This window comes from Myotis daubentonii, chromosome 15, assembly GCF_963259705.1.
Source record: "Myotis daubentonii chromosome 15, mMyoDau2.1, whole genome shotgun sequence".
Taxonomy (NCBI): domain Eukaryota; kingdom Metazoa; phylum Chordata; class Mammalia; order Chiroptera; family Vespertilionidae; genus Myotis; species Myotis daubentonii.
The window spans coordinates 27,198,274-27,226,041 of NC_081854.1; the positions used below are offsets into that span (position 1 = coordinate 27,198,274).

General features: G+C 53.0%; 1 protein-coding gene and 1 long non-coding RNA gene across 6 annotated transcripts; both read right to left on the minus strand.

Annotated features, from left to right (window-relative positions):
* GPI (glucose-6-phosphate isomerase) lies at window positions 1-27,736 on the minus strand. Its single transcript, XM_059666973.1, has 18 exons — window positions 27,526-27,736; window positions 26,432-26,522; window positions 26,045-26,113; window positions 24,580-24,699; window positions 18,393-18,476; window positions 18,109-18,255; window positions 17,317-17,388; window positions 16,858-16,902; window positions 15,551-15,604; window positions 4,637-4,697; window positions 4,157-4,200; window positions 3,853-4,005; window positions 2,743-2,872; window positions 2,534-2,610; window positions 957-1,085; window positions 664-739; window positions 515-581; window positions 1-417 (listed from the first exon to the last, which is right to left on the minus strand). Exons 1-18 carry the CDS (start codon window positions 27,645-27,647, stop codon window positions 282-284), a joined length of 1,677 nt encoding a protein of 558 aa, XP_059522956.1. The 5' UTR covers window positions 27,648-27,736; the 3' UTR covers window positions 1-281.
* On the minus strand, window positions 4,704-8,837 carry LOC132217044 (uncharacterized). 5 transcript variants are annotated; one of them, XR_009448841.1, is made up of 4 exons: window positions 6,255-8,837; window positions 5,965-6,205; window positions 5,365-5,868; window positions 4,704-5,215 (listed from the first exon to the last, which is right to left on the minus strand). It is a non-coding gene; the product is annotated as an uncharacterized LOC132217044 (long non-coding RNA). The 5 variants fall into 5 exon arrangements; XR_009448843.1 differs by having other exon boundaries at window positions 5,365-5,498; window positions 5,699-5,868; window positions 5,965-8,837; XR_009448842.1 differs by having other exon boundaries at window positions 4,704-5,117; window positions 5,965-8,837.
* Window positions 27,737-27,768: the final 32 nt, after the last annotated feature.

The window sequence follows — 27,768 nt, forward strand, 5'->3', positions numbered from 1 at the left end:
TGAGCTTACAACCTCCTTTGTGGCATCTTTATTTTTCTACCTGGTACACGAACAATGTAAATGTGGGTCAAAAATCTGCTGCACTGTACACTTCAACTAATTGTAAAACAGAGGGGAGCGGACACAGAGGGTGGGGGTGGCAGTTCCAGACCAGCTTCCTTGAAGGGCTTGTGGTCTAAGCCCGTGACCAGAGGGTGTTCTGGGCAGGACCATGCAGTGCAGACGCTGGCGAAGAGGGACAAGATGGACAGTCACAACAGGGACTGCAGCCCAGCATGAGTTTATTGGATTCTGGCGGTACACTCCTGCTTGACGAAGTTGATCAGCCCATTGGTGGAAGAATCGTGAGAGGTCACTGGGCTGCTGCCATCAAGCTCAGGTTCAATTTGCTTAGCCAGCTGCTTTCCCAGCTCCACTCTGCCAGGAAAAGGAGAAAGAATTATATGAGGAAGGTTCCAGTATTGCTAGTGAAATCCACAAGCATTCCCACCCTCTCCTTGAATCAGCAACTCACCCCCATTGGTCAAAGCTGTTGATGTCCCAGATGATGCCCTGAACGAAGATCTTGTGCTCATACATGGCTGCAGAGGTGACAGTGCACATTTAGGGCTCTACCAGCCCAGTACAACTTACCCCAAGCTGGGATCTTCCCCACTCACTTACCAATTAAGGCTCCAAGAATGAATGGTGTGAGCATGGTAAACATAATAGAGTTGGTTGGACGATTTCCTTCAAAGACCTTCAGAAAACACCCAGGAGGAGCCCCCAGTTAGTTGTGATCCCTAAGTCCTCAGAAGGGAAGCCCTCCCTGCCCCAGAAGCTGGGATATGTAGGTCTTTTAGGATGGCCCCTCCTACTGTGGACAAGCCAAGCAAATCATGAGCCCTGCCTTGGCCCCACAACTTTATCCTTCCAACTCCAATATGCCACCCAAACCCCACTTCAGAAGTGCTTACCTTGTGTGGCAACAGCTTCTCCAGGTCCTCTGGGCTCCGTCCTGCAGCCTGGAGCTCCTTCCGAGCCTCCTCTGTCGACTTCCCCCTCATCAGGGCCTCAGTCTGGGCCAAGAAGTTGGCCAGGAGGATCTGACGAGAGAGACATCCAATTTTGCCTGGAAACTGTCTGAGCTTCAGGCCGAGGGATGAGACCACTTGGCACCTGGCAGTCACAGTTAGTCCAACATGGGCCAGACAGCCGTCCCCACTCTAGAGCTCAGTTGGAGCACAGGGGCACAGCAAGGCACATCTGACGACACCAGAAAATAGGTTACTATCCTTTAAGGAATATGTACTACTTGTCAAGGGCCCTACTAAGAACTGACATCTACTAAGATTCCGAGGAGGAAAGGCATCATCTCTCTTGTAGTTGAGCCTCTTCAAGTGAACAGCACTGATTCGCAGAAGTACGAGGGGGAGAATCAGAATTCAAACCCAGGTCTCCGAGTGCAAATCTGGTGCCCACAGTAACCCATGCTACTCTGCATACCTGAGATGAGGTATGACTGATCTTCTTAATGGATTTTAACAGGTTAGGAGTTAGATGATTTCCCCATTTGCTACTCTGTAGGCAAGATCTTGGCTCGGTGATTTTTTTTACCCCCTGCTGTTACACCTGTGTATGTTACATTACATGGCAAAAAGGATTTTACAGATGGAATTAAGGTCACAGCACGGCCGGTGTGGCTCAGTGGTTGAGTATTGAGGTGACAGCCCTCAAAGGCTCTATGAACCAGGAGGTCACGGTTTGATTCCCAGTCAGGGCACACGCTTGGGTTGTGGGCTCCATTTCCAGGAGCGGGTGTGCAGGAGGCAGCCAATGAATGATTCTCTCTCATCATTGATGTTTCTATCTTTCCCTCTCCCTCTCCCTTCCTCTCTGAAATCAATAAAAATATATTAAAAAAAAAAAGAATTAAGGTTACAGATTTAAGATTTGGAGATCATGTAGGTGATGATGAGGGCCCTAACCAGTTTGGCTCAGTGGATAGAGCGTCAGCCTGCGGAATCAAGGGTCCCAGGTTCGATTCCGGTCAAGGGCATGTGCCTTGGTTGCAGGCACATCCCCAGTGGGGAGTGTGCAGGAGGCAGCTGATCAATGTTTCTCTATCATTGATGTTTCTATCTCTCTATCCCTCTCCCTTCCTCTCTGTTAAAAAAAAAATCAATAAAATATATTTTAAAAAAAAAGTAGATGAGGAAGGCAAATCATAGAGATGCAACAAAAGAGAATCAAAGCTTGGGAGGGACTCAACCCACTACTGCTGATTCTGAGATGGGGGGGACCACGAGCCAAGGTGGCTTCTAGTAGCTGAGAATGACCCCCGGGCCACCAGCCAGCAAGGAAACTGGATCTTGGTTCTAACCTGAGCAGAGACCCAGCAGAGCCTGGTGGACTTCAGACCCACAGAAACTGAGATAATGAATGGGTGTGGTCTTTGTTAGGGCAGGAATAGAAAACTGCATCAGGTCTTACGAGGTCTGGTTGTAATGTGAGCCTAGGAAAGCGTGAGGAGGGTCTGGATGGGGGCTCTTACCTTGTGATGCAGACCCTTCCTTATTGGGTGCTGGCTCTGAACCGGGATGAGGAAGTCACAAGGTATCATCTTGGTGCCTGTGAATGGCACTGTGGTCACTCAGGCACTACTCCAGCCCACAGGTGACAGCACTGACCTCATGGAGAAGTCTGTGCTGGTGGGCCCCCTCCCTCCCAGCAGCACCTGTGCCCAGGCCAGGTGGGCCCTACCTTGGTGGATGAGCTGGTAGAAGGCATGCTGGCCATTGGTCCCTGGCTCCCCCCACACGATGGGGCCCGTCTGGTGGTCCACACGGGTACCGGACTTGGTGATGTACTTTCCATTGGACTCCATGTCACCCTGGAATGTGGACAGAAACCAGCCCTCTCTCTGCAAGTGCTGCTCCCTCGTGCACTGTGCCCAAATCCTGCCTGGGATGTAGCAGGCATTCCTGCCCTGCCCTGGCCCTGAGAGATATCCACAAGCATGATCCTTTTATCTCCCCTCACCCGTGAAGATACAGGCTCACAAGCTTTCTAGCTTAGACCACTCTGCAGGAAGAAGCCATGACTAGGAGAAAGTAGGTATGAAGGTTCCAGGAAGAACTCCCTAAGGGAAGAAATTGGTCACAAAATCTTTGATTGGCTTAAGGGAGAAGCAGGCTGGCATCCAGAGTGAAGAGCCTTTGAGGGCTGTCACCTCGACTAGATACTGGGCCTTGTGGTGCCTTTGCCCTCCTTCAAGCACAGGACCCCCCTCCACCTGCAGGTGCTGGTGGAAGTCTGCTGTGCCTGCCCCAGGGCTGCAAGGCAGGGACTGGGTTTGTGCTAAAGCGAAGCAAGGACAGATGAGGAAGGGCTGCCTGCCCAGAGCGGAGGCTGGAGTAGGGGAGGGGCTCTGGAGATTCCGGCGGGGGACAGAGGGCTGTGAGTAGCCCAAAGAGGCACCACAAACTGGGTGTGGACTTGCTTTTCTGGAGGAACAAAGGAGTACAAACCATAGGGGTCCTGACCTGTGGCCCCACCCTATCGCAGGCACACAGAGTGATGTCCAAGGGAAAAACCACCCGGCTGAGAAACATGCCCTGAGCCAAGCCAGGACTTAACTGGCCAGGGCTCCATGATAACCAGTCATGCCCCTCCCATGGAAATCAAACTTGGCTGACACTCAGCTCAAACAGATCCTGGATGCAAAAGGTTCACCCTGAGATGGGGAGCAGAGGTGGGCCTTGGTCATGCCCAGGGGTAACAGATGTGCAGGAAGCTGGGTACCTGGACTCACAGGCCTCTCAGGCCCCCACAGGCTATGCTGGCCCCAAGGCCTGGCCGGGCAGCTAGTACCTGCTGGAAGTAGGCGGCAAAGCGGTGCAGGTACTGGTCATAGGGCAGCATGGCATGCGTCTCACACCCAAAGCAGTTGATGTACCAGACGCCCAACAAAGCCAGCAGGACGGGGGCATTCTTCTCCAGGGGCGTCTTGCGGAAGTGCTGATCCTGAAATGAGAGCCGGGTGGGTGAGCACTGAGCAGCTGCCAGGGAGGGGAAGGGGAGGGGAGAGGGGGGTGGGGAGGGAGAGGGGAGGGAGCTGGACTAAGCACAGGTCTCTGGCCAGTGCTTGGCAGAGAACACAAGCCTCTGTACTTACCATCCAGTGAGCCCCAGAGAGCAGCTGCTCGAAGTTGTCAAATCCTGTGACACAGAAGCAGTGTCAACAGAAACGGTCATGCCCTAAGCCCTCCTGGCAGTGGGCACAGCTTCTTCTGGAACCAGGGAAAGGTTAGATGGGGAGCCAGGAGAAAGAGGGCCTGGGAGGAACTGGGCCTGCAGAAAGCCTCTCTAGTCGGATCAGCTCTGAGCGCAAAGGTGGATCTAAACGCCTCGCACGGGAATCGAGGCGTTCCCAACCCCTCTGGGAAAAAGCAGGACTGCAGCTGTGAGGGGGAGAGAAAGGCCAACCTGCAAACCCCAAAGGAAACTTGGTCCATCCCTCTTGACCTGAAAGAAATGGACCAGCCAAGGGCAGCAAGGCCAGGGGCCTGTGGGGACAGGAAGGTGCTCAGTGACATGAGCACCTTCCAACCTTAGACTTTCAACATCATCTCCCAAGCCAGAAACAGACACTCACCCACGTGCAGAGCAATGGAGAGTCCAATGGCTGACCACAGCGAGTAGCGTCCTCCTACCCACTAAGAGAGACAGGAAATGGTGCTGAGGAAGGGTTGGCATTCCCGCCCCCTCCCCCCTGCCACAAAACTTGCTCCCCTGGGAGCAAAGCTCTTCACAGGTGCAGCTCAGAGGGCCTGGGCCCACCCACCTCTGGCCGGTGCTGGGACTGAGCAGAGCCAGAAGACGCAATCGGAGACCTTACCGTAGCTGGGTCGTCTCCTAAGACACTGAAAGACCCAGTGCCTCATACCTGTGCCAGGTTCAGCCTCTCCAAACACTGACAGACTCAGCGCCTCATACCTGTGCCTGGTCAGGCTCCTCAGACACCCACAGATCCAGCGCCTCATACCTGTGCCTGGTCAGTCTCCTCAGACACCCACAGATCCAGCGCCTCATACCTGTGCCTGGTCAGGCCTCACAGAAACCCACAGATCCAGAATCTTATACCTGTGCCTGGTCAGGCTCCTCAGACACCCACAGATCCAGAACCTCATATCTGTGCCATGTCAGGCACCTCAGACACCCACGGATTCAGAACCTCATACCTGTGCCTGGTCAGGCTCCTCAGACACCCACAAATCGAGCGCCTCATACCTGTGCCTGGTCAGGCGTCCTCAGGCACCCACAGATCCAGCGCCTCATACCTGTGCCTGGTTCAGCCTCTCCAAACCCTAACAGACCCAGAACCTCATACCTGTGCCTGGTCAGGCCTCCTCAGGCACCCACAGATCCAGCGCCTCCTACCTGTGCCTGGTCAGGCCTCCTTAGGCACCCACAGATCCAGCGCCTCATACCTGTGCCTGGTCAGGCTCCTCAGACACCTACAGATCCAGCACCTCATACCTGTGCCTGGTCAGGCCTCCTCAGGCACCCACAGATCCAGCGCCTCCTACCTGTGCCTGGTCAGGCCTCCTCAGGCACCCACAGATCCAGCACCTCCTACCTGTGCCTGGTCAGGCCTCCTCAGGCACCCACAGATCCAGAACCTCATACCTGTGCCTGGTCAGGCCTCCTCAGGCACCCACAGATCCAGAACCTCATACCTGTGCCTGGTCAGGCTCCTCAGACACCCACAGATCCAGCGCCTCATACCTGTGCCTGGTCAGGCCTCCTTAGGCACCCACAGATCCAGCGCCTCATACCTGTGCCTGGTCAGGCTCCTCAGGCACCCACAGATCCAGCGCCTCATACCTGTGCCTGGTCAGGCTCCTCAGACACCGACAGATCCAGCGCCTCATATCTGCCTTGTCAGGCTCCTCAGACACCCACAGATCCAGAACTTCATACCTGTGCCTGGTCAGGCTCCTCAGACACCCACAGATCCAGCGCCTCATACCTGTGCCTGGTCAGGCTCCTCAGACACCCACAGATCCAGAACTTCATATCTGTGCCTGGTCAGTCCTCCTTAGATGCCCACAAACCTAGAACCTCATACCCCGGTCAGGCCTCACAGACACCCACAGATTCAGCGCCTCGTACCTGTGCCTGGTCAGGCTCCTCAGACACCGACAGATCCAGCGCCTCATACCTGTGCCTGGTCAGTCTCCTCAGACACCCACAGATCCAGAACTTCGTACCTGTGCCTGGTCAGGCTCCTCAGACACCCACAGATCCAGCGCCTCATACCTGTGCCTGGTCAGGCTCCTCAGACACCCACAGATCCAGAACTTCATACCTGTGCCTTGTCAGGCTCCTCAGACACCCACAGATCCAGAACCTCATACCTGTGCCTGGTCAGGCCTCCTCAGACACCCACAGATCCAGAACCTCATACCTGTGCCTGGTCAGGCCTCACAGACACCCACAGATCCAGCGCCTCATACCTGTGCCTGGTCAGGCTCCTCAGACACCCACAGATCCAGAACTTCATACCTGTGCCTGGTCAGGCTCCTCAGACACCCACAGATCCAGAACCTCATACCTGTGCCTGGTCAGGCTCCTCAGACACCCACAGTGCCAGTGCCTCAAACTTGTGCTTAGTTTACCTCCTTGAACACTGACAGACCCAGTGCCTTGTACCTGTGCCATGTCTGTATCCTCAGACTAGCAGACTCAGTGCCTCATACCTGTGCCCAGCCTGCCTCCTGACACACCCACAGGCCCAGGTGCTCATACTTGAGCTTCACTGATCACCTCAGCCTCAGCCCCAAGACACACCAGGCCTACTATTTATTCACACTGTGCCTTTTCATGCCATATTACAGATTCTACTTTGTGTCATCAGAATCCTCAGAACTCGCCTGGCTGCAGTGGTTCAGCTGGTTGAGCACTGCCCTGTGCACCAAAAGGTTGCTGTTTTGATTCCTGGTCAGGGCACATACCTGGGTTGCAGGTTCAATCCCCAGTTGGGTAATGTACGGAAGGCAGCTAGCTAATCGATGCATCTCTCTTCTCTCTCTCTCTCTCTCCTTCCTTCCCTTCCTTTCTCAAAGATCAATAAAATAAAAGAAATCTGAGGGGTACTTGAGCCTAGTACCCCTTATTCTCTACTGGAACCCCATTGAAATAGGCTGGCCAGGAGGAAACACAGCACAATCTAGAAGATGAAGAAAGGAGTGGGGGCTGGAGGGTAGAAGCTGAGAGGCAAGGCTGGAGAAGGGAGAAGTCTGGGAGGGGTGAAAATGGAAACAGGAAACCACTTAGGACCCCCAGTGGTCATCCAGAGACTACTACCCTGGGGGTGCAGGTTCAGGAGGTTCAATCAAACAGGATGAATTGGGAGAATGAGAGAACCAAGTGTGGCCCAGAGGTCTCTGGCCTGGGTAATAAAGACGAATGGTGGGCGCCCTCACCTGGAAAGGGTCCAGGTTTGGGGGAACCTTACCTGACAGACACAGTTTCACTGGCCACACCATGCCTGACACAGGCTCTCAGATCTCAACAAACAGACTCAATTCTAGAAACCGGACTGAGAACTAGCAAGCCCTCAGACTGACAGATTCCAAGCTGCTGACCTTGGCTGAGGCTAGGTCAACAGACCTCACGTTTTTGGAAAGCCCAGCAATGCTAGTGTCTGACTTGAGACTCTAAAACCTCAACCTGCAAACACAGGTCTCTAGACCTCACCTGTAGCTGCAGTGGGCCTCTTAGACCACATCTTATAGATGTAGCTCCTCAGCCATTCAACAATCTGTGCTGCCCTGTGCCCCAGACCTCTTTATCTAATAAGACATAACTCTATCTTTTTCCTCACCTGGGTAAGTCAGGCCCTATGCCAACCACACTACAGACCACACCTCAGACTAGTAATGGATCCTCAGGCCTCTAGAATACCTTGAGCTCTGCCCATCACACCTGACCAGGATGCTGATCGAGCTTGGGGCACTCTATCTGTCCTCCCCGATCCTAAGGGCTCTCAAGTCCTTCCCAGGCAGACCCAGGCACACATTCCTAGAATGACTTTGTCTTTTCCGGGATGAGAGCCTCACACCGCCCATATGACCTTGTCGAATCCTACCACGGAAGTTCCCACCTGTGTCTGACCCTCCTTCTCAGGACTCACCAGCCACACCAATTATGCATTTCTGGGCTAAATCTTGCCCACTCATTTTGCCTAACAAGCCCAAGGATGCCAATCTGTACCTGAATCCAGGTGGCAAGAACCCACCTAAGATCATGTTTCTACACCTCTGCCCATATGACCCTGGATCAATGGTCTCACTGACAAAGCCAGCATTGGGCATGGATGCAAAGGCTTCCTTCCCCTGGGAGGTTAGCTCTGTCTGTGTCCTATTCCAGTACCTCATACTGCACGGTCACACACCCGTCAGAGGCAGGAGTTAGACAGCTCCGCTAATGGACCAAGTTTCCCGTACCTGCCTGCATCTCAACTTATAGCCAACTCAGACTCCTCACACCTTCCTGAGAGATCCAGCTTTATCTACATGGGCTCTCAGGCCTAACTTGAGAGGCCCAAGTCTATATCCTATGCTTGACTCTGCTCTTCTCATCTTCTAGACCAGTGGTCGGCAAACTCATTAGTCAACACAGCCAAATATCAACAATACAATGATTGAAATTTCTTTTTTTAATATATTTTATTGATTTTTTACAGAGAGGAAGGGAGAGAGATAGAGAGTTAGAAACATCGATGAGAGAGAAACATCGATCAGCTGCCTCCTGCACATCTCCTACTGGGGATGTGCCTGCAACCCAGGTACATGCCCTTGACCGGAATCGAACCTGGGACCTTTCAGTCCGCAAGCCGACGCTCTATCCACTGAGCCAAACCGGTTTCGGCAAAATTTCTTTTTTAAAAAAAATATATTTTATTGATTTTTTTACAGAGAGGAAGGGAGAGAGATAGAGAGCTAGAAACATCGATCAGCTGCCTCCTGCACATCTCCCACTGGGGATGTGCCCACAACCCAGGCACATGCCCCCAACCGGAATCGAACCTGGGACCCTTCAGTCCGCAGGCTGACACTCTAGCCACTGAGCCAAACCAGTTTCGGCTGAAATTTCTTTAGAGAGCCAAATTTTTTAAACTTAAACTATATAGGTAGGTACATTGTTATTAACTTAATTAGGGTACTCCTAAGGCTTAGGAAGAGCCACACTCAAGGGGCCAAAGAGCCGCATGTGGCTCGTGAGCCTCAGTTTGCCGACCACAATAACAGATCCAACACTCACAACCCTGCTTACCCTGTGCATCAATGCCTCCCTGAGAAGTCACAGATCTCATCAGACATGGACATCTCTGCATACCTGTGCTCCACAGACCCCACCTGAGAGATGCAGTTCTACCTACTTGTGACTAACCCATGTTCCCCAAGCCTAACTTCTAAGACCTGGGTCAACACACCTAAGCCAGAGCCATGTTCCAAGGACTTCACCTTCAGGATCCAGGCATACATACCTCTAGCTCCAAAGTCCCTGCTTGAGAACCACATCTGCCTACTTGTGTCTAACTTTGGCCCCTGGAGCTCCATAAGCCCCACAGTGCTCTGGCTGATCTGGAAGGCTGTACCCTGGTTCTTCATTCCTCACCACAAAGACCCAAGGGTACCTATTTTCACCTGAATCCAATATGTGAAAGAGCCAACTCTATCTACCTGCGTTCAACTCTAACTCTTTAAGGTTCATAAGACACTACACACTTGGCAGACAGGCTTTGCCTACCTGCCTTAGACTCTGGTTTCTTAAACTACACTAGGTGGGCCCGCTCTACCTATCCATGGATTGACCATGGGTTCGCAGACTACACTTGATGGGCCAACTTTATCTAGCTGCATATGACCCTGGCTCCTTCCACTGTACCTAGCTCCTCAGCCACATCTGGCGACCTTTGCTTGAGTTTGGCTCCTCAAATAACACCTAATAGGATAGTTCTACCTACATGTGCTTGACCTGGGTCCTCAGACAGCACCTGGCAGGTCAGCTCTGCCTACCTGTGCTTGACCTTATCTCCTCAGACCACACAGGACAGTTCTACCTACCTGTACATGATCCTGGCTCTTTATACCAGTGATGGCGAACCTTTTGAGCTCGGTGTGTCAGCATTTTGAAAAACCCTAACTTAACTCTGGTGCTGTGTCACATATAGAAAATTTTTGATATTTGCAACCATAGTAAAACAAAGATTTATATTTTTGATATTTATTTTATATATTTAAATGCCATTTAACAAAGAAAAATCAACCAAAAAAATGAGTCGTGTGTCACCTCTGACACGCGTGTCATAGGTTCGCCATCACTGCTTTATACTGTACCTAGTGGGCCTGCTTTGCCTACTTGTGCTTGACCTGGGCTCTTCAGACTATACTTGATGGCAGCTCTACCTACCTGTACTGGACCCTGGGTCCTCTGATAAAATCTGTCAGACCATTTCATACTCCTGGCCCCTTACACTGCAGCTGGTGGGCCAACTCTGCCTACCTGAGCTTGACTTTGGCTCCTCCGATCACACCTGGTAGGCCACCCAGGTACCTACCTGTACATGACCCTGGCATTTTTGAAAAATATGTATTTTTATTGATTTCAAAGAGGAAGGGAGAGGGAGAGAGAGAGAAACATCAATGATGAGAGAGAATCATTGACAGGCTGCCTCCTGCATGCCCCCTACTGGGCATGTGCCCTTGACCAAATCAAACCCAGGACCCTTCAGTCTACAGGCCGATGCTCTATCCGCTGAGCCAAACCAGCTAGGGCATGACCCTGGCATTTTATACTGTACCTAGTGGGACAGCTCTGTCTACCTGTACTTGAGCTTCGCTCCTCAGACCATATCTGGTGGGACAGTTCTACCTACCTGTGCTTGACCCTGGGTCTTCAGACAGTACCTGGCATGTCAGTTCTGCCTACCTGTTCTTGACCTAGGCTCCTCCACAACTGGTAGTCCAGGTCTACCTACCTGTACATGACCATGGCTCCTTATACTGTACCTAATGGGCTCTGCCTACCTGTGCTTGACCTTGGCTCCTCAGACCACACCTGACAGGCCTTCTCTGCCTGCCTGTGCTTGACCCTGACTCCTCCAACCTCACATGGCAGGCTAGTTCTGTAAAACTATAGATGACCCTGGCTCCTTACACTATAGCTGGTAGGCCAGTTCTGCCTACCTGTGCTTGATCCTGGGTTCTCAGACACACCTGGTGGACCAGCTCTGCCTACCTGTGCTTAATCTTGGGTGCTCAGACCACATCTGGCAGGCCAGCTCTGCCTACCTGTGCTTGACCTTGGCTCCTCAGACCACACCTGTGAGCCAGGTCTACCTACCTGCAAATAACATAACATTGGCTTTTTTTTTTTTTTTAATTGATTTCAGAAAGGAAGGGAGAGAGAAACATCAATGATGAGAGAGAATAATTGATTGGCTACCTCCTGGCATGCTCCCCTCTTCCCCCTGGGCATCAAGCCCGCAACCAGGGCATATGCCCTGTCCGGGAATGGAACCGTGACCTTCTGGTTCAGAGGTCGCCACTCAACCACTGAGCCACGCCATCTGGGCAGACACTGGCTCTTTATACTGTGTGCAGTGTGTCAGCTCTGCCTACCTGCACATGATCCTGGCTCCTCATACTGTACTTGGTGGGTCAGCTCTGCCTACCTGCACATGATCCTGGCTCCTCATACTGTACTTGGTGGGTCAGCTCTGCCTACCTTGCTTGACACTGGCTCCTTAGACCACACTGGGAGGGAAAGTTCTACCTACCTGTGCTTGACCCTCCATCCTCAGACTAAACCTGGAAGGCCAGCTCTTCCTATAGATGACTGTGGCTACTTACATTGCAGCTTGTGGCCCAGCTCTACCTACCTGTACTTGACTCTGGGTCCCAGAACACACCTGATAGGCTAGCTTTGCCTACCAATGCTTGACCCTGTGTCATCAGACCTGCCCACCTGTGCTTGACACTCGCTCCTCAGACCTCACCCAGTGGGATAGTGCTGCCTACCTGAGCTTGCTCCTGGCTGCTAAGACTGCACCTGGTGGGCTTTCTTTGCCTACCTGTACCTCATCTTACCTGCTTACATCTCATTGAATGCATTCGATTCTTACCTGAGCTTGACTGTGACTTTTTAGATTTCACTTGTCAGACCCAGTTTATTAACTTGACCTGGTCCTGGCCCCAACAGGTCTTCCCTGACAAACCCTGTTCTACCCACCTGTGCCTAACACACTGACAGAGCCAAGGATACAAACCTGTGCCAGGTGCAGACTCCATAGACCTTACCTGAGAAACTCAATTCCATATACGTGTACCTGGCCACAACTCCTCAACCTCACATGAAATCTCTACAAGATAGGTAGAGAGACAGTTCTACCTGCCAAACCTGACCTTACCTGGGAGATTGTACCTAATCCCAGCACCTCAGATCTCACGGGAGAGATCCTGCTCTATCCACCTGTTTTCACTCCATATTCTCAGAGGTAATCTAAGAGATTCGGTTCTTTCTAGATGAGCGAACCCTGGCTCCTCAGGCCTTTCCTACAAATCTGCTCTACCTACCTGTGCCTGAGCTCACCAGTGAGACAGAACTTTAGCCATGGCTTTTCAGGTAAACCTACCTCTGCTTGCCCTTGATTTCACAGACACAACCTGTAACACTCAACTCTACCTACCTGTGCTTGACCCCAGCTCCTCAGATGTAGAATAAGAACCAGGGCCTGACCTTAGCAGCTCGGAACTTACCTGTTCAAGACCCAAAAGTACTAACCTATGTATCTCACTTCAACTCGGACTTCACTTGACACCCTGCTCCACATACCTGCGTCAGACACAGAATTCGCAAACCTTCCAGATGGATGCAGTTCTACATCCCTTGGCCTGACTCCAGCTTTCAGTCTTTTCCCATCGACCTCTACGCAACACCAGAACTGCTCAGACATTACCTGAGGACAAAGTTCTGACCCTGACCTGTCAGAACTCACCTGTCAGACTCAGCTCTGTCTCTGCCTATCTTTGGCTCCAGTTGGTCCTTACCTGACCAACCCAATTCTACCTAAATGTGCCTAATCTTGGCTTCTCAGGCCTCCTTAAGAAACCTAGTCACATACACCTTGTCTGATTCCAGCACCTGAGACCTCAGACAGATGTAGCTTCACCTGGCAGACTCCAAGTCACCCCTTATTCATTTCACTTCCTGCAATTTCAGTTAACCAGGGTCAACCATGGTCCAAAAATATTAAATGGAAAATTCCAGAAATAAACAATTTACAACATTTTAATTGCACACCATTCTGAGTAGGGTGATGAAATCTCATTTCATCCTGCAGCATTCTGCCCAGGATGCAAATCATCACCTTTTATAACCAGGTGCATTCTTACCTCTCTCTCTTGTAGGCTCCTCTAACCCTACCTCAGCCAGAGCCCGATGCCACAGGCCATGCCTTGGCCTAGTTATGGAACCTCAGAGGTTTCTGCAGTACCTTGTGCTCTGCCCATCACACCTGGTCAGGATGCTGAGAGCCAGGTGGTTGCCCTGGCTCAGGGGATTCACCTATGTTTGTCTAATCCTGAGTTCTAGTCACCTCAGTTGAGTGATCAGCCACCCATTACCTGATGCTGACTTCTCAGAACTGACCAGAGAGACTCCAATATATGTACCTGTCCCAGATCTAAACCTCAACTCACAGATCCAGATTTAAATACCTGGATGTGTCTTTGGATCCTCAGACCTCACTTGATAGAACCATCTCTAAATACCTGTTTCTCCTCCAGAATTCAAAGACCTCACCTGTACCTTTACCTGTCCTGCACCTTCTAGAACCCACCTGTACCTGTCCTGGTTCCTCTTCACACCTCACCAGGCAAAATTAGCTCTTCACTGTGTGCTGACTGGCGAGCCCGGAGACAGCCCAGGTTTACTGCCATGCCCTTGCTTGATCCCAACACATGAAGCTGCCCCATGACCGACCTCAACAGATCGGGCCTCACTTTACATACCTCTGCCCACCTGGACTCTTCGAACCTTACCTCAGAGCCAATGCAATCTCCCTATGTCTGTCCTGACTCCTCGCCTCACCTGAGACACCCTAACTCCTGAACTTCACCTGTTCTTGGCTCCTCAGATGCCAACGACTCAATTCAGCAACATACACTTTTAGTGAACCAGGCAGGTCCCTCCTCCAGCTACTGTGGCATGTGGTATGCCTGGCCTGGCCGGGAGGCCTCTGCTGTGCCTGGCCACCTAGGCCTCACTAGGCAGCCCTAGACCCATGCTCCTGTACCCAAGTATCATTCCTAGGCCTTACCTGGGAGACACAGGCCTCTCCCTAAGCCCGATCCCAGCTCATCTCTGCATGCTGGGCAGTTACGGGCACTGAACACCCAGACTAGGACACAACCTGGCTAGCTTCCTGGCTACCAGGAGCACATGTCCCTGGGAGGAGGTGGAAGGTGCCTGCCCTCCCTTAGCAGGCACGCAGCATTTGTTACAGCTGCAGTCTCTCACCCACAGTTCCTATCTGGGCCACTGGATATAGAAAATTATTTGAGTGACTTCTCAATTCTCCAAAGGATGGTACATAACTAGTCCCATTCTAGAAAGAAATTAAATCATTGCACACAGTAGGTACCTTAGAGCTTAATTCTCTCCCAGACTCCAAGGCCTTTAGAGCTTTCAAAGGTTACATTTGTGAATGCTGTCACCATGCAAACAGTCTAAAGGCCTGGAAACAGCCCCAGGGATCAAGCCCTCTTCGGTGAGCTTGCCGTGGTTATGCCCCCCGCATTCACAGCACCCACTGCACCCCAAGCCTTCCCTGCATTCCACAGCCGGAGGCCTTCTCACACCACTGCTGCCTCAGGCATGCTGCAAGGAAAGCTCCCACTCATTGCTTGGCACCAGGTGTGGCTCTAGCAGAGATGAGTCCATGTGACCACATGTCGGTGGAGTGGCCCACAGCTCTGCCACTCAGTCAAATTTTGCTCTGCAAGCTGTCTAGCAAGGCCCTTCCCAGGCCCCGGGCCTGGTGCCTCCTCTTTGCTGCCCTCCAGTTGCCCCTGCACAATCTCCCCAGGCCTGCCTGGCCACACCCGCTGCCTCTCCCTGCCCCTTGGCCTTTTCAGACTGTGGCTGTAGTTCCGGAGAAAGGTCACCACTGAGAATAACTCAGAGCCTCGGCTTCAAGAGGAGGGTAGGGGCGGCTCCCATTACTCCTCAGTGGGTGCTGCTGGCAGGCACCCAGGGGAGTGTCACCCTAGCCTTGTAAGCTTGGCTCCCCCTCGGTGGAAGTGGAGCCCTCATCCTGACTGGGCTGCTCCTGCCCCACAGGCCTCTCTGGGGGCCTCTTGGCTTTTCTCAAAGCCAGACATGCAGCAGGTAATCAATAAAAATTGACCTGACCCCATAGGCCCCTTATCTGTGGCTCAACAGTCATGACTTAGAGAAGGACACATAGTTAACCCAGCAAGGAAGTGCCTTTACTTACATCCCAGAACTCGAACATGTTTTGAGGGTCAATTCCAAACTCCTTCACTTTGGTCTACAAACAGCAAAGGGAGAGGGAAAGAAGAAGCATGGATTAGCCGGACAAGAACAAGAGCTCCAGGGTATATGGAGTTGCGTGGTCCGAGCATGGGAGCACCCCCACCATCCGCAGAGCCCCAGAGGGGGCAGGGCTGGAACAGCCTATGAGTCCAGGACAGGGACCAAGAGCTGCCCGCCCCCAGAACTGGACACCAGGCCAGCTCGAATCCAGCACGCCAAGGGCCCAGCGCCTGTGAAACCTTCCTGCTGCTATGGCTGCACACCCAGTACAAGGACCTGGCCCACATGCTGCTCTACAAGACCCACCTGTATCTGCCTGTCAGAGTTCCAGAGACTGATCCCCCCTCCCTGGACATCTGGGACCCGAGCCCTGGAAGGGGCTACCTCCAGGCCAGGCACCACACAGCCAGGACACCTGCCCAACCCTTTCAAAATCTGGGATGGCGATTCTGCCCTAGGAAGCCTTCAGGGATGATCAGGCTGATTCCTCAGGGGCTCCAGGCCCCCAGGTAGAAGTGCCGGCTTCCTGGCCAGCAGAAGCATCCACATGTCTCTGACCACCACTTGCTCAGGCTCTGCCAGACAGTGGCACTGTGGTTAGCCAGCCTAAGGAGGGCCCCTGTCTCCCTCGATGGGCAGGTCGGCAGTGGAGGCAGGAAGAGGTGGAAGGGCTGGGAGGGAGCAGTAAGGAACCTGGGTGTGGTTCCAACTCTGACAAAGCCCTCTGCACACCAAGTGCTCACAAGGTTTGCCGTGGTTGTTATTCCGAGCCCCACCTGCCCCGCTGGCCCACTCCCACCCTACCTTGCACAACCTCCGGCCAGGCAGACTATGAGACCTGGCAGGTAGGTGGCCCGCATTCTCATCCCGCAACCACCGGGCAAAAAGTCACATCCTCATGTAAGAATTGGGATGCAACCCCAACCCCATTTGGGAAGAGGCTGGTGGTAGGGAGGTCGTGTGCATGGAGTCTTCCGAATTATCACCCGGGCCTTGGAAATGCATCGGGCTGCCCTGATCTCACTGACTGCAATTGGAGCTGCAGAGACTTGGGAGAATGCAGAAAAGACAAGGGGAGTTTGTAGCTCACTTCCCTCATAGGCATCCAACCAACCCTCCTATCCCATCAGCCAAGCCAAGGTTCCCGAACCTGTGAACCGCATCTTGGCGCGTAGTTTGAAAGGCCATGTCCGTATGTGGTGTGGGCCCGCCCTGGGGGGTAGTCTGGGGACCCACATGGCCACTTACCGTATTAGTGGACAGGGCAACAAAGTGCTTCGCCACAGCAGAAGGCTACAAGAGACAGAGCCAAGTTACACCGAACCCATCCCAGGGGGCCACCCATGGGAGGGGCACTCCCGTCTCTAGAGAAACCCAGGTCCTTGGTTCTGAGGCTGTTGGAGGAGCACCACCTCAAGGTCCAGAGGACAGGAGGTCGGCTGGCCCACCTACCTCATCAGCATACAAGGCCCAGGAATGGCCCTCCTTATAAAGTGGGTGTGGCCAGGGGGGGTGAGGATCCCACAGAGCCAAGGGGCCTTAAAGAAAGGGCCCTCAGCCAGTTAGAGCAGGTTTTGCCACATTAACCAGGAAAGTCAGGCACCAAAGAGGCTGCTGAGCCACTCAGGTGGATGGGCATCCCCGCCCCGTCCTTCCTGGCCCACACACCGCCCACCGCCCACCGCCCACCGCCCACCCAGCACTCACATCCTTGGCCGACTGGAGGAGCCACTCCCTCGCCGTCTCTGCGTTCGTGATGGTCTCCTGGGTGGTAAAGGTCTGCAACCAGAGAGCACAGCAGTCTGAGCAGCAGAGGCCATGGGGGTGCCCGGCTGCCACAAGGAGCAGTGCCTGACTCCACATAACCTCCGCCCACAGGTCCACAGAGCCACGGCGAGCGGCTGTGTCTGGGGCTGAAAGGAGCCTGGAAGTAGCAGCGACACCCTGTCATTCCAGGACTTCACAACCAGCGGGAGAGGGGAACCCTACTAAGAGCCACAACCCAGCCCCTTCCTGATCCCCGCCACAGGGCAAAGGCCAGAGCATCTTCCAGAAGAGCTGTGACCAGGCCTGGACGTTCCTTCCGCCCAGGCTAGGCTGTATCTCAGAATTCAGATGGGATTTTTAATATTTTATGTGCATTAATGTGAGTAAATAGGGCAGACATGACAACACACAAAACGCTTACATTATCTGAGCATGGCTCTGGGATCAGAAAAGAGCAGATACTAGGGACAGGTCACTAAGGATGAGAACAGTCCCAGGCTGAGCACAGATCCCATAAAGCAACTGGGTATGGCCTGAAGACCAAGATTCAAATTGATGAGTTCAGGCTTTTATCAGGTAAACAGTGAATGCCCCCAGACAAGGAACAGTCTGAGGGCAGCTGTGCTGACTGGATCCACAACACAGAGTCCACTCAGAAGTGGTGGGGAGGGTCCCATGCCCTGCCCCGACCCCAACACACATGGGGAGCCAGGCTGGGTTTGAGGCTCGTACCTTGGAAGCGATGATGAACAGGGCGGAATCAGGGTTCAGGTTGGCCAAGGTTTTGGCAATGTGGGTCCCATCAATGTTGGAGACAAACCAGACCCGGGGACCTCCCGAAGAGTATGGCTTAAGGGCTTCAGTCACCATGAGGGGTCCCTGTGGGGAGATGTAGCATCAGAAAACAAGATTCCAAGGGGAAGAGGTAGGGACAGCCAGGTCCCATCGTTGGAGAAACCAAGGCCCTGGATGGGACCCCCCTCACTCCAACCAACCCAAGACCGTCCTCTCCTTACCAGGTCAGAGCCCCCGATGCCGATGTTGATGACGTCGGTGATGGGCTTGCCCGAGTACCCCTTCCAGTCACCACTTCGGACGCGCTGGTGCAGAGTGAGAGATGGGATTAGCCCAACACCCTAGGGAGAAGCTGCTGCTCAAACGCATCATTACTGCTGCCTCCTTATGCCTCAGTCCTAACTTTCAGGCCTTCACGGGGGCCCATTGAGTGGCAGGTGCCTGCCACACTCATCACCAGCTATTTCATCATTAGCAAAGTGGGATACATCCTCACCGCACAGTAATATTGTCAAAATTTATAAAACAAGGGTGAACTCTAGCAGATCCCAACATATCAGAGACCAAGAGATGCGAAATGCCCATCACTAACACTGGTCTGTACCAAACACACAGCCAACCTCCACATGGACCTCAAATGGTCCTTGCCCCCTGGTAGCCACGCCCTAGCCCGGCCCCTATGCTGAACAGGGCTGAGCTGTGCACCCTGTCTGGTACTGCGGGCAGGATGGCGCGTGACTTCAGAAGCTGGGTCATGAAAGGCTTCGTCCTGTTCTCTTGTACGACTCACTTTTGGTGGAGCCGGCCACTATGTTGGAGGACACGCAAAGTTCACACGAAGAAGCCCATGTGGCAAGGAACTGAGGGTCCTCCAACGGCCAGGGCCACTCACCACCCGCGGATGGGAGCCCCCCGGGAGGAAGACCCTCCAGACCTGCCAAACATTCGGGTAAGTGCAGCCCTGGCAAACGCCTTGACCACACCCTCAAGAGAGATCCCCAAACCAGTTAGGCCAGTCCATAATTTCTGACCCGTAGAAACTATGTGAGATAGACGTTTATTGCTGTTTTAAGCCGAATTTGGGTGTAATTTGTTATCCTATATAATAAAAGGCTAATATACACATTGACCAAATGGCAGAACGACTGGTCGCTATGACGTGCACTGACTATCAGGGGGCAGACATTCAAGGCAGGAGCTGCCCCCTGGTGGTCAGTGCACTCCCACAGGGGGAGCGCCGCTCAGCCGGAAGCCCTAAGCTGGGCTCACAGCTGGCGAGTGCAGCGGCGGTGGCGGGAGCAGCTCCTGCCCCCATGGCAGCACCAAGGATGTCCGACTGATGGCTTTGGCCCGCGTGGGGTGTGGGCTGAAGCTGTCAGTCGGACATCCCCCGAGGGCTCCCAGACTGCGAGAGGGCGCAGGTCGGGCTGAGGGAACCCCCCAGGTGCACAATTTTCATGCACCGGGCCTCTAGTCCTATATAACAAAAGTGTAATATGCAAATGGTCCGACCAGTCGGCGGGGGACAGGGCCTGCGACCATGTGGCGCCAGACTAGCCATGGGGTGTGCCAGAGGGCAGAGGGAGGGGCGGCAATGGGGTGGGGGGTGGCGGCGACCAGCGGCGGGGCAATGGGTGCCCCTTGCCGTCCCCAGATTGGCCTGCCGGGTCGCCTCCCACAGAGGGGGGCCACCGGCGGCAGTGGCGCAATGGGGGGCACAATGTTGGGTTTGAAAACTCACAGCCTCTCAAGGAAGCAAGTGATGCTAAAATTAAGAGATGGTTCTTTGCCCCAGCCGGTGTGGCTCAGTTGGTTGGATGTCATCCGATGCACCAAAAGGTTCCTGGTTTGATTCCTGGTCAGGGCACATGTCCAGGTTGCACAGGGGGTGTGCGGGAGGCAGTCCATCTATGTTTCTCTCTCATTTCCTTTCTCTCTAAAAATCAACTTTTTTAAAAAAAGAGAGATGGTTCCTTGGCAAAGAGCAAATGCAGAGCACTGTCACAAAAGCATAGCATGAAGACAACGCTGAGAGTGTAGCTGTAAACCCTCTAAGACCTCAGAAAAAGCTAAGGTGGTAACACAGAGAACCTTTTGATGAGATAAAGCTTCTAAGAAGCTCAAGATTATTATCTCTGTGGTCTCAGAAGCAATGGTAAGACAAAGTTACCTTGAAGACATTTGTGGGTATTACTTTTGTCTAATGGAGTGAACCCCCCAATAAGCTTTATAGGAGAACCTCAAAGTTTCTTTTCTTTTTTTAAAAGAAATATTTTATTGATTTCGGAGAGAGGAAGGCAGAGGGAGAGAAAGTTAGAAACATCAATGGTGAAAGAGCGTCATCGATGGGCTGCCTCCTGCACGTCCCCCACTGGGGTTGGAGCCTGAAACCCGGGTATGTCTTATGACCAGAATGAAACTGTGTCCTCCTGGTTCATGGGTCCACACTCAACCCCTGAGACACGCTGGCCAGGCGACACAAAGTTTTTAAGATAACTGAATTGGCAGAAACACCACCAGTTTAGACTAAAAGGGACAGGGATGGTACAACGGGAGAAGAAGCCTTTAGATACCCACATTTCTACAGGAACAGGTAGGCTGACAAAACCATGCATTTGCAAGTACCTTTCATATAAAAGGAACGAATGAAGCCCAAACCAAAACCCCTAAGGCAGTGGTTCTCAACCTTCTGGCCCTTTAAATACAGTTCCTCCTGTTGTGACCCAACCATAAAATTATTTTCGTTGCTACTTCATAACTGTCATGTTGCTACTGTTATGAATCGTCATGTAAATATCTGACATGCAGGATGGTCTTAGGCGACCCCTGTGAAAGTGTCGTTCGACCGCCAAAGGGGTCGCGACCCACAGGTTGAGAACCGCTGCCCTAAGGGCTGATTCCCAAGCTTTGAGTGCTAACCAAGTAACTGCCAAAATGTGTCCTGCGTGCCTCCCATTTCCCCCTCTTTTTGAAAGGAATTATCCTATCAGTTAGCCTATGCTTATTTCACCTTTGTATACTGGGTGGATGAGGGGGTAAATAATTTGTCTCTTTAATTCACATGTCTTCAGATCTAAAGGAACTGTATTTAGGTTGTACTAAAAGAAATGAAGCCCTAGCCATTTGGCTCAATGGACAGAACGTCAGCCAAAGGGTCTGGTCAAGGGCACATACCTTGGTTGCAGGCTCCTCCCTGGCCCGGGCCCTGGTCACAGCGTGTGCAGGAGGCAACCAATCGATGTGCTTCTCTCACATCAATGTTTCTCTCTGTCTTTCCCTCTCTCTAAAATCAATGGAAATATATCCTCGGGCGAAGATTAAAAAAATAAGAAGGAAGAAAGAAATGCAGGTATTACTATACTTGTACCTAATCGAGATGATGAGGTTCCTGACGTCTAGCTGGTATTGTAACAGGATATCACCTTAGCCCAGTGATGGCGAACCTTTTGAGCTCGGTGTGTCAGCATTTTGAAAAACCCTAACTTAACTCTGGTGCCGTGTCACATATAGAAATTTTTTGATATTTGCAACCATAGTAAAACAAAGACTTATATTTTTGATATTTATTTTATATATTTAAATGCCATTTAACAAAGAAAAATCTACCAAAAAAATGAGTTCACGTGTCACCTCTGACACGTGTGTCATAGGTTTGCCATCACTGCCTTACACAGTGGTTCTCAACCTTGGCTGCACATTAGAATCACCTGGGAATCTTTTTTAAATCCTGATTTCTGGGCCTCATCCTCCAGAAATTCTGTTTCTTTGTTATGGGGTGGGGCCACCACATTAGTAACAAAGAAACAGAATTTCCAGAGGATGAGGCCCAGAAATCAGGATTTTAAAAAGATTCCCAGGTGATTCTAATATGCAGCCAAGGTTGAGAACCACTGCCTTAGGAGAATGTGACTGGGATATTTTGCATGTGGAGCAACATGATGAATTCCTGGAAGCCAGAGGGCAGAGTATGGCAGCCGGCTTCCAAGATGGTTCCCAGGGATCCTTGCCTCCTGGCATTGCATTCATGTCCTTATACAGTCCCCTCCCACTCTGATCAGAGCTGGCCTGTAAAACCAATAGGTCCTAGAGAAATCAAAGAATAATTTCTGATGCTCGCTCATGAAAGACCTTGAGGCACTCTGGATCATTTGCTCTGGGGAAAAGCAGCTGCCGTGACCTGAGGACAATCAAATAGTCTGTGGAGAGGTCCACCTGATGAGGAACCGCAAGGCTCCCAAAAGCCAGCACTAACTGCTAGTGGGCCAGTTGAAAGCAGATCCTGCAGCCCCCATCAAGCCTGTCAATGAGCGTAACCTTGGGCCAACGTCTGAACTACAAGCTCATGAGACCTGAGGCAGAACCAGCCAGCAGAGATGCTGCAGATCCCTGATCCACAGAGATGTTGGTTGCTGTCTTCAGTTGCTAAATTCTGGAGTAATCTGAAGACCCAGCAACTCTTAATTTTGCTTTAAATAATAAAGTACTCAACCTATGGACATTTCTCCATCAATACAAAAAAGGAAGTAAGTTGCACATTTTCTCGATCTCGCTATTAAAGTTTTGTTAAAATAAAGCACCTCAGAGGAGAAATGTGTTTATCTTTAATATAACTACACATACACTCTTTATTTGACCAGATGGTATTTTACGACACATGCCAATTCTGTAACTTCCTTTTTTAAAATCATAGTATATCCTAAACAGCACGACAGGTCAATGCAACCATAGCTCCCTAATTCCGAATGCTGCTTCCTAATTCCTATAGTGTATGAACACACACTGATCCTACGATCAGTGCCCTCTAATAAATGAGCTCTTTTCAGTTTTGGCCACTACAATCAAGATCATGGCATCCTCACCCAAAATCGGTGAACTTTTTGTTTGTTTTGCTAATCCTCATCTGAGGATACATTTTCCCATTGATTTTTATAGAAAGTGGAAGAGAGGAAGGGAGGAGGAGAGAGAAACATCGATTGGTTGCCTCCCAAATTCACCCTGACTGGGGCCAGGGACTAAACCTGTAACCCAGGTACATGCCCTTGACTGGGAATCGAACCCGTGACCATGGGCCAGCACTCTAACCACTTAGCAATACCAGCAAGGGCCTGGGGAACTTTTAAGAGCATAGCCATGGGGAGTGTTCCTCACCAGGGAACTGCTGCCATTCAGCAGCTTTTCTAGCCTATAAATATCCTATGAGTCTGAGTCGGGTCCTCCAGCAGCCAGCTGTATGGGAGAGCTCTCCTGGAACAGGCTCCCCAGACAGCCAGTGGCACGCCGTGCACACGAGGGATGATCCACAGGGCAGCAGGCGTTCCCAGGCATGTCAGCTCTGGCACTCACAACAGATGGCTGGAAATCTCCTTCATACCCAGGGCCACCACCCATATCAACCACTGTTGAGGAATATTCTGGAAACCAGATTCCCATCAGGATCCCAAGCCTCCCTCACCCTAGGAAGTATTACTCATTCGGCTGCCAGGCCCCCAGGATTGATGCCCAGATCACCTCCTGCCATTTCAGGTCTGAAAATGGCTCTTAGCCAAAGCAACCAGACTTTGACCAGCCTCCTGCGGGCCACTGCTTTCAGTACAAGCTGACCAGAACCCAGATGATCACTCCCAGAGTGATAATCACACACGTCACGAACATGCACACACCCACACAGACAAACAAGCCCACAGACATCATCCCTGTACTCCAGGCTTGAGGACGTCTGCCACCCATTGCAGGATCACCCCTGGGCAAGGCACTGAGGCAACAGTGTGGATGTGGCAAAATCTCTAGCTGGTCTCTGCGGCTATACCCCACAGCCCCACGCAGGAAGTTATGTACATTCACGCTGGCAACAGGGCATCTCTCACATATTTATAAGTACAAATAAGCTGCAGAAGAGTAGGTAAAAATGAACCTGTGTGTACGCATGGTGTGTGTGTATTTCAAAGGGGAGGTGACAGCTGCATGCGTGCATGCCTAGGAAGCCTTTGGGGATGTAGTCAAAGCAAGATTAAAGCATGTCGTTTATCGAGTTCTAGGCCAGGTAATGAGGGCATTTGACTAAACACAGGTTAGAAAAGCAAGTCTCTTCCCCACTCTCCCATCCTTCACTTTTCTTTTCAGGCCTTGGCCACTGGCCAGTTTGTCCGTGAGCCCAGAGGCGTCTGTAGTTCAGGAAGGAAGCTGCTCCACTGCTGCCGGTGGTGGGCTCCCTCAGAACCAGGTCAGGGAAATTCGTGCCTTAGCAGAGCCCCCCAGGGCCAGCAATCACACAGACCACCCCCCCCTTCGGCTGCAGTGAGGGCTGAGTCCTCTCCGAAGAGAGTGGAGGTGTGGCCCACCATGGCCCCCAAACTCCCAAATACACGCACACATACAGCTAAAGGTAAGTCCGGCCCAAGAGCTGCCTACCTGGCAGAAAGACTTCATCTTCTCTAGGACCCTGTTGACCTCCGGCATCACATCCTTGCCATCCACCAGAATGGGTGTGTTTGACCGGTTCCGCAGGGCCACATGCAGCACTGCCCGATTCTGGGGACAAGAGTCAGAGTGAGAAGATCCCCACCCCCGGGCAGCCACACGCCCAGCTGGGCACGGTGCAGTGTGGCCCCGAGAGTCAGCTCGACCCTTATTCGTTGGACATGCAGGCCCGAGGTCTCTGTCAGTACTATGGCCTCACACTGAGAATCCTCTGTGTGCTTATGGAAACAGGGGCTACCCCGGGCCCCGGGGGAAGGCAAAGCATGTGCTGCAGATGATCACAAGGCGATAGAGACCGGGACAAGCCTAGGACAAGCCTCAAGGGCCCACAGGTATTCAGGGTGTGAAAGCCAAGGAAAAAGGTAGTGAGCAAAGGTAGAGAGTGGTGACAACACAGGTCAGAGACAAGCAATGGCTTCAGAGGACTAGGGCTCACTCATTAGGCCTAAAGGCATCTCATCTTCCTCATCAGAGGACATGGTGTTTGCCGGCATCTTTTGAAAAGTGCCCCCAGCCTCCTGAATGTAAAGCAAAGAAGGCAACTCAAGCTTCGCTCACCAAGCAGCCCCATCACAAACAAATCGGACCCTAAGACTGTGGTGCCAGGCAGCTGGCCTTGTCATGCAAGAGCAACAGTCTCGTCAAGCTGAAGCCAGCAGAGGAGTCCTTGAAGGAAACAGACCTAAAGATGCCAGGTGGGCAGGAAAGAGATGGTCTTCACTAAGGTGGAGGGCTTCATGCTATCTTGCCCGACTCCACTTCAACAGGTAAATGTACCCCTCCATGAAGCCCTCCTTGATTGCAGCCTCTCTCCGTCTAGCCCAGCAGTGCAAGACAGGTTGTATTTGAATCCTGACTCTACCTCTTACGGATATGACTCTTGGATAAGTCGCCTGACCTCTGAGCCTCGGGTTCCTCACGTGTAAAAGGATAATAACACCTTGAGGCCAGGCCTCTGAGTGCTCAGTGATCATTATGCCTCCAGGCTTCCACAGCAATTCAGGAGCTGGGCCCCCAGAGGCTGGCCTTCTTGACTCCTACCACTGAGGAGGTTTATTTTTTGACATAAGAGTTTTCTTTTCATTAATAAAACTTGGCGCAAAGCTAGACCAAAGTTCTCCACGCATGCCTTGAGAAGCCCTCTCCTCACAGGTTTGAAACGTGCTCTCCCTAGGCAGACACTGGGAGCCATTCCATTACCCAGTTCAGACCATCAGTCTTGGGGAAGACCCCCCCAGGCCCGGCAACGGGCTGGAGGAAATAGGCCTTCAGGCCCTTGTTAAGCAAAAGTATTGCCTAACAGGAGGGGTGAAGACACAGTGAGGCCAACGGTCATGAGAAGGAAGGAAGAGGCCCTGGGGGACCTGAGAAGTCTGATGCCACCGGGCCTGCTCACCTCAGTGAAATTGATCTTCTCGCCGTTGAACATGTTCTCCCGGGCAGCCTCCACACCCCTGGACTTGGCCTGCAAGAGAAGACACTAGGCTGGGAACCACCCACATTAGCCACCAGGAGTCCAAATTCCCGGCACAAGGCTTGGTGCAGCCTCAGGTGAGGCTGACAGCCGGCTGCAGCCTGGCACCCTCTCCCACCGCCGAGTAAGAAGGGTCGGCTCAGAACCTGAGTTCAGGCTAGGAGCTCAGAGCCATGCACTGGCACAGACAGTCGCTGAGGTCCACAGAGAGAAGGAAGTAAAGATGCTCAAGGCCATGGGGGCTCCCAGGAGCCCAGCTTGCCCACCACACTGTGGGGTCCAGGCCAAGCCTCCCAATAGGAACATTACCAGGTCCACCAGCATCTTCATCACACCCTCCGTCACCAGGTTCTTGGAATAATCCACCAGAATACGCCCATGGCTGGTATCGAGGTTCAAGCTGCAGAAAGATGGCAGAAGCCGTTGGCCACACCCAGGTACCCCCCAGCCTGCTCCCTAACCAGAACTGCTTCCAGAAAAAACATCCTCTCTGTGCCATACCCCACACAGGCCGCAGCGGCCCAGCACAGGTGGTATCTGTCACCTGCTGCCCACCGGGCTGACCTGCAGCGGCACCGTGAGAAGGGCCGCCCTCTGAACAGAACGCATGTCTCCGGGTGAGGAGCCACTCCTCTGCTAAAACCGAGCTGGGGGATGGGGAGACACAGAGCGAGGTTCACTGTCCCTCCCTAGTCCAGGGAGTGACCAGCCCCTCCCTGAACTCCCGCTCTTCGCCTCAGCTAACTCAGGGGAGGGCGCAGGGGACAGGGCTGGCCACAGGGGACTTCAGCCGGAGCCGCAGACCACCCTCCCCACACACCTGCACCAGAGCACGGTGGGCCCATTCCCGTTCCCCCAAGATGTCCTCTAGTAGACTCCTTGCTATTTCCTGGTCCTTCACAGGTCTCCAGACCCGGCCTCTTCCGCGGGAATCACCTCCCCACATCTCCACCCTTCCACCAGACGGCCGCAATCCCCCGGCTGCCCCACCCAGACCGAACCCCGCTAGGGTCCCCCGCCCTCAGCAGCGAGCGGGTGGAGGCTGACAGCCCTTCCCGCCGCTGCGTCAGCGCGAGTGCCTCCCCCCCAGCGACGGAGTCTCTGAACCCGCGGGGGCTGCGCGGTGGGCACGCGGGAGGGTGATGGGCACGCCCCCGTGCAGGGGAGCCGCGGGCCCGCTTCTCAGGGCTAAGCAGCCCTGGGACCTCCGGCGAGTTCCCGGAACCTGCTTCAAGGAGGCGTCAAGGACGAAGTGCGGCCTGGGTCCTGATCCGGGGCCGGGGCTCCCAGGGACCGCCGGCCCGGCCCCGGCCCCGGCCCTGCACACCTTGAGCCCCTGCGCCGCGCCCCGCGCGCCCCGATCCCGGCCCGCACGTCCCGCCGGCCAGCGGCCCCGCGCGCACCTGAAGCGGTTGAAGCGTTCCTTGTCCCCCTCGAAAAGGCGGCGCAGGTTGAGCTCAGAGCCGTGCTTGCGGTGCCATTCCTGGAGCTGCTGGAACTGCGGGTTCTGGGTGAGCGCGGCCATGGCGAGAGGAGCAGGATGCACGGGCAGCGAGGAGGGCGGAGGAACCAGAAGGGCTGAAGGCGTGCAGACGCCCCCGGCAGCGGTCTTTATGGCCTTATGGCGCAGGCGCCGGCCCCGCCCC